This window comes from Apteryx mantelli, chromosome 7 (genome assembly GCF_036417845.1).
Source record: "Apteryx mantelli isolate bAptMan1 chromosome 7, bAptMan1.hap1, whole genome shotgun sequence".
NCBI classification, from domain to species: domain Eukaryota; kingdom Metazoa; phylum Chordata; class Aves; order Apterygiformes; family Apterygidae; genus Apteryx; species Apteryx mantelli.
This window is the reverse complement of record NC_089984.1, coordinates 27,750,291-27,759,724: the sequence shown is the minus strand read 5'-3', so window position 1 is coordinate 27,759,724 and position 9,434 is coordinate 27,750,291. Positions and strand designations below refer to the sequence as shown.

Genomic DNA, 9,434 nt, shown 5'->3' with positions numbered 1-9,434 from the left:
TTCCTGCCCTCACCCAATCTACAGCCCAGCTCTTCCCTTATTGTTAAACTGAGCGGGAATGGCAGGAGGCCGTGTCTCTGCTCCCTGGTTTTGGGTGCCGTGAAGTCGGATGGCTGGGGAGTCATTTGAGCTCTGTTGCTACAGTTCTATATCCCCTCAAACTTGTTCTGTTCCTTAACTAATACTAACATTTGCAGGGTATTTGAAGGAAGTGAGTGGAAGAAAGAAAATAGGAAGAAACAGCATATAGTGAGGAAGACAGAAGAGGGCAAGAAATCACTAGAGGCATGAAATGGAGAAGATCCTTGAAGTCAGAAAAAGAAAAGTAACATTGATTTTCATTTAATTTGAATAGCTGAGTTTTGGGGGAGTACAAAACTATGATTTATACTAGATGAGTTAAGGGCAGGAAGAGTCAATAAAATGTTTTCACTGCTGGGACCAATACATTTCAAAGCAGCGCTGTCTGGCACAGACCAGGATGAGCGCAGAGAGTGATAGATGACCCAGGGCTGCCCGCTGCGGCGGCACATTCTGCAGCTGACCTTATGATGTTCAAATGCTGGTTCTAAAACCAAGAAAAATGATTCATTTTTTAATAGCTGAAGGTGAAAAGTTACCTTCAGGAGTGATATATGCTTTAGTGGTGTACAGCTATAGTTATCTAAAAAGGCATTTGTGGGAAACAAATAATAAAAATAATAGAACACTTCTTTAAGCCATTAACAGATTTATATTATTTAGGTTGTTAAATGTAATTTCAGAAGTAACCATCATGGGAACATTTATTCTTCAGCAAAGACTGACAAAAAGGCCTTGATCTGAAATAGCTGAAGAAAGTCTCTTTCTTAGCTTTTGAAAAGATTTCAGGGTGTCTGGATATGTCTTGTAGTTTTGATCAGATTTGTAGTTCAAGTGATCTGAACTATTGCTAAAACCAGTGCAATCTGTGTGTATGTGTAGATGCAAATTATTCTCTCTAGGTGCATCTCATATCCCTAGATATTTCTCATTCTTAACACAACTTGGATCCTAAAACATATTTGTATACCTCACAATTAATCCCTACCTACTTTAGGAAAACAAAGCCATTTCTAAATGTCCTTTTTCATCCTAACTAACCTAACCTAACATCCTAACCAGTAGTTTAAAAACTCTTATTGCTAGTCTAGACAAAATTAAACTATCTCTAAACTTTTAAGCACTGTCCATAGAGATGTCTCTCTGTTACAAGATAACAGAAATGAGTGCTGAAGAAGGATTTGAATGCCTGAAACTTACACCTACTACCTCTAGCTCTTTTTCTTTTTATTTACTCTAGAACAGATTTTATCAGGTTTTAATGATCTAATACATCTAATAACAGCCTTTAGCTTACTATTCTCCTATTCAGACCAGCATGCCTGTTCCTTGGTTTTCCAATTATATTAGTTTGTCTAATAATAATTTAAAAACAAATCATCTGCCAGTGAACCTTGCTTCTGTAACAGCAATAATATACATTTGAATGTGGTCCTGATTCGTATCTACTTTGACTTCTTTTTTGATATGCTTAAATTCTGTCAAGGAACTGTTAAAAACACAGCCCATAAGAATGTTTCATTTCTTAGTATTTGCAGCATCTCTCAGGAAAATATATCTCTTTAAAACATTTCACTGGCTATTCTAAGCTGCTAGTAACAACCTTATGGTAAGGGGCCATGGGAGCTCTTGGCATTTTGAGTGCTCTGTTGATTTAGATCAGTTCCAAGCATGATGAAACATTTAATTTTCATCTAGGCATTGTCACTGTGTTTATTCCAGGCCCTCCTGGTATTTCTGCACATATGGTCTTTTTATTTCTCCTGGAAAAATAGCTCTTATTCTGTCAAGGAGGAGAGATTATTATAATTGATAATAGAGAGCTTGGTGAAAGGCCACTTGTAATGCTTTTAAGTCCTAAAGAGTGATTCCTCAGAAATTACAATGATTGGATAAACGCGCCAGGGCAAAGCCCATATAAATCGTATGGCAGATGCCAGCAGCCCTTGCTTCACTGGGCATCCCTAATAGAAGTACCGCATTTCTGCAGATGAACACACATCCTCCTGCATGTCCTAAGCCAACTTTTTTGCTCTTTTCATTGCATCACCACCCAGCTGCTCCCAGGAGCACACACTCACTCTGCTCTAGTCTCACAGGACCCTTACAAGAAGGGACAACTTGCTGTTACAAAAGGACAGTGCTCCCCTTTGCTCTTGTGTACCCCCACTGCAGCAAGGCCAAGTGGGTGGCAGCTTTCTCCAGCTTAGCTGTGGCGGGGAGCCCAGGTGCTTGGCAGCCCAGAGGTACTCTCTCTCTTCAGTTCCTCCAAAGCTTCAGTGCGAAGGGGGTAGCACAGTCCTGCCCCTCTGCAGGGCTGTGACCTGGCCCACTGGAGCAGGGCTGGCCTTTGCTCTGCAAGATGTGGATCAGTAATTAGTTCTCAAAGGCTGGGACTGTTATCCTGAAATATACCTGTTATCAGCTGCTTAATAGGGATCCAAGCAGGAATAGCCAGTTCTGCAGAACCTCCTCAGCCTGAGCCCAGCCTTGTGTGTATGCATTTCGGCAGAGCTGCCTTACATAAGCACTGTTGTCTTGATCCCATCCTAGCTGTCCCAGCCAAAGACCTCTATAGAGCTAATCTTTCTTCTTGGCCTCTTTGAATGCAGCTCCTGCTCACAAGAAACATAGGGAGTCTATGTCAAGTAACAAGTCTCAGCTCAGTTTAATTCTCCAGGATGCTAAAATGTTCCCTTCTACCTTCCACAGAACAGCCTGACCTGGTCTGGCATTTGGCATTACAATCCTCAGTCTCCTTTGATCTTCAGAAAGCTGGTGGTCCTTATTTTCATGGAGAAGGTTCTGTCTCCCCAGAGACAGCAACTGTCTTTTGAACAAACATCCACATGAAGTATTGTCATCCTCTTCAGCAAATGGGTCCTAAGACTTCTGCTATGGCAGCCATGTCTGCATGTCTGAGCTCTTCATCTCTATTTCCTTGTAGCAGCAGAGCTAGAAGGACATCTCTGTTCCTCTTTCAGTCTTTGGCAAAATTCCCAAGGACTTCAGCATGAGCAGGTTCTCATCCCATTAGAAATATCAGTTGATTTTAAAGATGGTATTTTCTGAATCACAGTTTAGCAGTAGGTTTTCAAACAAACACCTCATGAATAATACATAGAAACAGAAAGAAGGCAGTTTAAGAAATGTAGATAAAATTTAACTAGCAGCTATTAAATATTGTAGCAGTCATTACATCTAGAAGTCATCTGCCATCTAAACAGAATATTTAAGCTCACATTTTATGTAGAATGGAAATGACATTTGGTTTAACCTTGTCAGAATGGGATCAGTTTGAATCTCTGAGAGCTTAACATTTGACACCATCTTTTGGCTGTGACATTTGCCTCAACAAAATGCAATTAATAAACCAGCAGTGTATAAAGATGTAATTTGCAGCTCAGATGGTGAAAATGTCTTAAAGTCTGTAAAGAAATTATGTGACAGATCTATCAGTGGGTGCTAAAACCTGAGACTTTCTATTTTTTAGAACACCATCATGTGTTGTGTATTCAATGGCTTGCCAGTGCCTTTGTTCTTTGACATAAAATTAAGATCCTTAAAAGAAAGTCTTGCAGACAGACTACATGTATATATTCTGTGTATATGTGTGTGTGTGTATAGATTATTTTCATAATATGTTATATATTACATAAAATTATTTTGTTTAGAGGCTAGGAATGGAAATAATCCTCTGCCTAGGCACAAGGGATGAACTTATCTCCTATTTGGCCCCATCTATGATGCAGAATGCTGTTGCATTAATCAGAGATTTAAACTGAGAAGGAATCCTGCAGAAAAATAACAGTTCCTTTTTTTAATGGTCATGAGAATTTAGTTTAAGAAAGGCACCTTGCTTATTTTTGCTCTTACTTTTGCAAAGGAGACTTGGATGAATTTTCTGGGCAAGCAAAATGGCACTAATATTCCCAGCCCTCACTGGAGATGCTGTTTCCAGGCTATGTGTTAAATACAGCCAACTCAAGGGACTTGTCATTCAGCTCTCTTAACTCAGTTAACAGAGCAGATTCCTCTGTGACTCCTCCCCGTATATCTCCTACCTATTTGGTCAGATCTATGCAATATGTTGGCACCAGAACTTGCTGATACGTAAATGCTCAGAAACTCTGATGTTTTTAAATATTTCCTCAGGCTTGGGGAGTGGGAGTCTTCACATTTACCTACTGAAAAGGGTAGTTAAGAACCTGTACTTGGAATATTCTTGGGGGGGGGGGGAGAGAAAGGGTATAAAACGCAGGAAATTTAAAACTAATCTTGTACATCTTGGACAAGTTTCTCAATTTTCCAATGTTAATCAGAAAATGCTTGGGATGGATAAATGGATGAGTTTTTAAGTCTTCAGATACGGATCAGAGTCTTTCACACAGTTGAGAAAACTAATGTAGCATCCTGCAGAGCCTTGTCCACGCAAGAGGCATTTGTGGGCTTGTTTAGGTATGCAGCAGATGTACAGGAGACATTAATGCTTGAATCTCTGTTTAGACGTTTTAACACCAGTTCCCTTAGTTTCCTCCAGGAAGCTTGTTAGGAAGTTCAGGGGTATGGTTGTTGTTGTGTTTGTTAGTGGTGATTTTTATGAGAAATTTATGTTCAAATTAAGCGTTCAGCCTGTGTCTAGATCCCTACGTAGGCCAGAAAGAAAGGACTTCAGGAGGACTATGGTCATGCTTGGTTGTGGTAGTATCCACAGATTCTGGATTGCTTATTAGCCACCTTTAAATAAAGGCAACAGCTAGGTTTATATTCTTGTTGATCAGACAGACAAGCACTCGAACAACGGCATCACTGGCAGAGCAGAGGACTCAGACTGTGCCATGAGAATGAACAAGCAGGGAGAGACTGAGCTTAGAATAGGCTCAGAAGTCAAACTGAACTTCATTCAAGGTAACAATTTGCTAGTGAGCAGAAAATGGTAGGAATTCCTGATGGCTGGATACAGCAACCATATTTTGAGTGGACAGGAGGTTGAAATGTAGGTTTTAGGACAGAGGAAAAGGGTTTGAGTAAAACCTTTTACTGTATAGCTATAAAGAAAAAGATGCATCTAAGTTTAAAATGGAATAAACTGAAAAATGGGTGAGTCTAAAGAGGAAAACAGGACCAAGGACAGACAGATCAGTCATGCAGTCATGATTTCTGGAGGCAGAGTAATGCCAGGCAGGGGTGTGATAGGAGTTATCAGGGTGTAGTTGTGCTGGCAGAAGGTCCCACTCTGCCCTTGTGCAGGAAGGGAGGGGGCAAATGGAAGAGGATTGATGGTTACTGTACAGTGAAAAGCACAACTGTCAGTAAAACAGCAGGGCCACTAGAAACCTTTTCTCAGGATACTGCAAAGGCATCACTGCAGCAGCCAAGTGTTCCTAGTGCACACAAACCCCAAAGATGGATGGGAACACTCCTGAAAAACATTTTTAAGGAAGTAAGAGGAAAGCCAGGGAGAGTAAGATAGCAGAGAAACCTGTGTAACCTGTGCATTTTGAAAGATCTGTGGGGGAAGATATGACACAAATCCTGCAGCCTCAGCAGAAAGTTAATTTTAAGGGCATAAGTGTCTTTTCCTGATTCTTTAGTTCAGAAAATACACTTTATGTAAGCAGCCGGGAACCAGCCGATTGGTACGACTCAACAGACTTGACTTTTACCTTTTTTTGTTTCACAGCCTTCTCCTCCAAAGCTGCCCGTGTTTGGTGCTTACAACCTGATGCAGCAGACCCAGGAGAATGCGCTGAGTGAGTCTGTCCGTCCGCCTGCCTCAGGCTGTCTCGGTAGCACGGTGCTCAGCCCAGGGAGGAGCAGGTTGGGGAAGATCCCTTTAGAAAGTGGATCTTCTGCATGAGGGGGGAATTGAAAAGTGTCTCGGGGAACGGGGACTGGGAGCCCTGGGCGACCCCGGTCGTGCCAGCGCCTGGGGGAAGTTGGTCCCTGTGCGCCCCCCCGGGATGCATTCCCCAGCGCCGTTTGAGGCCGCTCAGCGCTATAAATGCCATTTGCATGGGGAAAGGATGTAACAAGTGCTGTAAATCACTGACGGCAGAGTGAACTCCTCCAGGGGCAGACACGGCGGAGCCGAGCCTCCTCGAGCTGTGGCAATGTGTGAACGGTATCTTTTGTAGAGGGGGAGGACTGATGGCAATTAGATGATACTTATCTGGCCCTTTGATGTGTATTTACACAAACAACGTTTTCCTCCGGGGCTAGCGGTATAAAGGAGGGGCCGTGCTCCCCAGCACCCTCCTTCCCGGCAACTCCGAGACAAGACAGGATGACCAAGGCCCCCTTCTCTGTGGAGTGGCTGTCCCAAAGCAGCCAGGCCCCCAGGAACCCCGCCGAGGGTGCCCCGCGCCGAGCCTCTTCTGCGGCCGCGGGGCCCCGGCCCGACTCCGGCTCTAGCCCCGGCCTGAGCGAGCGGAGTGGGAAGGAGGCCGCGGGTCCGCGGGCCGGGAGAGGCGGCAGGAGCCGGGAGCGCACGGCGGCACCCGCCGCTGCAGGTAACCGCGGCCTCCGCCGCCGTCGGGGCATCGCGGCGCAGCCGTGCGGGGAGGAGGGAAGGGCCTTGTGCCCCGAGGGCCCGGGGCCCGGCTCACCTGTACCTGTGCCGGGGCCTGCCCGCAGATTTACCCCGGGCAAGAGGCGTCTTGCCCCGCTTCCTCCCGCCCTGCAAGGGGCAGCGAGCCTCGCTCGCCTCCCCGGAGCCCGGGGAGGAAGAGGGGAAAGAGGCGGGCGGGCGGGCACTTCCAGGGCCCCCGGGCCTGGCTGACCCCTTTCTCCTTCGCCCTGTCCCCAGGAGCAGGCGAGCGGGCGTGGGGAGCGGGGCAGCCCCCGGCGGCGGCGGCGGCGGCGGCGGCGGAGCCCGAGAGTCCCGGCGCCGAGGAGCCGGGCGGCCGCGGCGGCCGGCGGCTGCGCACGGCCTTCAGCGCGGAGCAGATCAGCACCCTGGAGAGCTCCTTCCAGCGGCACCAGTACCTGGGGGCCGCCGAGCGGCGCAAGCTGGCCGGCAGGATGCAGCTCTCGGAGGTGCAGGTGAGCGGCGCGGGCTGGGGTGGGGATTGGGATTGGGATTGGGGTGAGATGGGGATGGGGATGGGATTGAGATGGGGATGGGGATGGGACTGAGATGGGGATGGGGATGGGATTGAGATGGGGATGGGCGCCCCCGGCGGAGAAGTTGTGCCTTCATCCCTCCTCATCTCCCCCGACCCTCCAGATCAAGACCTGGTTCCAGAACCGCCGGATGAAGCTGAAGCGGCAGCTGCAGGAGCTGAGGCCGGAGCCTTTCTGCAGCCCCCCTCTCCCCTACGGACCTCAGAGCGGGCTTGTGCCTTTGCCCCTCGCTTACGCGGCCCGGCCGCCGCCGCTGCCCCGGCAGGAGGCCGCTCCCGGCGGCTTCGCCTTGGCGGCGCTGCCGGCGCCCGCCCTGGACCTCAGCAGCGCCTGCCGGGCGCAACCCCCGGGCTTTTGGGCAGCGCCCTGCTTTGTGGGGTACCGGGATCCCAGAGCGTTCCTGCTGGGCGTCTGACCCGCTGGCATCGACTGGGACTGAGGAGGATTTGCACTATTGCCAGCGATGCGGGCCGCCCCGGTCTGTAACTGCCTGGTGGAGCTGCGGTGAGGCAGAGACCAAGATATTTTACAGAGACTGGACGGCCTGGGTCATGGACTTCAGGCTCCTGCGTTTATAGGCAACTGTGTAAAATATAGACATGGTGGGGCCAATATGAATAGTAATGGTATCTCTTAATAAACCTAAACACTTTCCAGCTTTAACCTGAATTCCTTCCTCAAGGATTGCACAGCTGTTTATCCTGACCTGAAAGAGACCTCCTCCCTGTGAAAGGACATACAGACTCCTTAATCCCTAGATCTGTTCTGGCTCTGGTGAGAAGTCTGAGTAGTCTTTCATTTGCTGAGGATAAGTGTAAGAAAACTGTGAGTTTCCCATTGTCCCCTAAAACAGGAGACACCCCACCCCTTCAGGTACTTCCCAGGTGGCACTTTCTATGGTGGGACCATGCCCTTAAGCAGATACGTAGGTGCATCTTGAATTAGTTACTAATACTAAATATTGGGCTTCTTACAGCAGCAGAATGGATCCTTTCTCTTGGACCCCTTTAAATACCATATCGTAGAGAATTTTAAGATGTAAAAAGCTACCTCCTAAGTGTTATGTAAGCCTCTCCTCACAGTTCCATGGGGTAGCCATGGCAGATTAATAAGCACCTCTCACCTAAATAGGCCTTGGGAAGTATCTAGCCTTGCAACTCCTTATCAATGGTAAAGTCCTAACAAAATATTATCTCAGCATCTCACATGCATCTAACAGGGTATGAGAGTGATTATCAGAATAAATGCAACTAGCCGAAGCTATTTGTTTAAATAAATGGCAATCTGGTTCATTAGCATTGTGCTATGCATTCTTTATTTGAATAACACCCTAGAAAATTCATGATCAAAAATGGTCTGATTTCAGGCTAGACAAAGGGCTGTGAGAACTGATCCTTTACTGATGTAAGTTGTCATAAATCTTTTCAAGTCAATTGTCAACTGACATGAAAAGAGCCATAAAAATTCCCATCAGTTTAGAATCAATCTCCGGGGTTATTAAAAAACTTCCGGTGCACTTGCAATCTGGGCTCATATAATGAATTGTCTGAAGGTTCTCTGTCAGTCATCCTTGAATGCACCTATTTTCTTTTTTATGCAGGGGCCAGCCTCTCGCTTGGCTACACTTGCCTGGTACACAGCAACATTATGTGCTCTGATTTTCTGAGTAGCTGACACATTTGGAAGTCTCCTTAATTATATTGTAATCCATGTTGTCCTTTTCTATCCTTTTGCAATTTTACTATTTGCTTGCATTTGCACAATTAATGCAACTCTAATCTTTGTTTTGAAGGAGTTTCAGAAACGTAAGAAGGGTTCGGCTGCTATTTATCTTGTTTAGATCTTTTCAGAAGTATGGTGCAGTGTGGTATTAAGAAAATTTGTTGTCATGAAATAAAATTTCCCACTGAATGGAGTCTTACTTCTCAAATTCAGCTAAACGACTGTGTTAACTAAAACGGCTATATTGATCCAAAGGAGGGAGGAAATCTGAAATTCTGTCTCTGTCTCTCTTTCGAATGTGATTAAGGACTCAGATGTTTCCAAGAGAGCTCTGTAATGGCAGGTATTTTTTTTCTAATGCAGCCACATTTTAAGGATACCTAAACAGTCAAGGTCAATAAATACACAATTTACCCGAAAAAAAGTCCCGAAAAGTCCCCCCAAAAGTGTGGGGACTCGACTTGGTTGCCCCTTTCCAAGGGGACAGTGGCAGAGGTAACCCCCCC

At 46.2% G+C, this 9,434-nt stretch overlaps 1 protein-coding gene across 1 annotated transcript; it reads left to right on the top strand.

Moving 5' to 3' along the window:
• Window positions 1–209: 209 nt before the first annotated feature.
• On the top strand, window positions 210–8,616 carry LOC106494702 (transcription factor LBX2-like). The gene is made up of 5 exons (XM_067299534.1): window positions 210–325; window positions 5,765–5,834; window positions 6,304–6,593; window positions 6,890–7,125; window positions 7,310–8,616. Exons 3-5 carry the CDS (start codon window positions 6,368–6,370, stop codon window positions 7,619–7,621), a joined length of 774 nt encoding a protein of 257 aa, XP_067155635.1. The 5' UTR covers window positions 210–325; window positions 5,765–5,834; window positions 6,304–6,367; the 3' UTR covers window positions 7,622–8,616.
• Window positions 8,617–9,434: the final 818 nt, after the last annotated feature.

What these genes read in the sequence shown, in the direction of transcription:
- LOC106494702 (XM_067299534.1), top strand. Translation starts at nt 6,368, where the DNA reads ATGACCAAGGCCCCCTTCTCTGTGGAGTGGCTGTCCCAAAGCAGCCAG. An exon ending in GGCGGCACCCGCCGCTGCAG is followed by an intron (nt 6,594 to 6,889) that starts GTAACCGCGGCC and finishes CCCTGTCCCCAG; the next exon opens with GAGCAGGCGAGCGGGCGTGG. An exon ending in TGCAGCTCTCGGAGGTGCAG is followed by an intron (nt 7,126 to 7,309) that starts GTGAGCGGCGCG and finishes CCGACCCTCCAG; the next exon opens with ATCAAGACCTGGTTCCAGAA.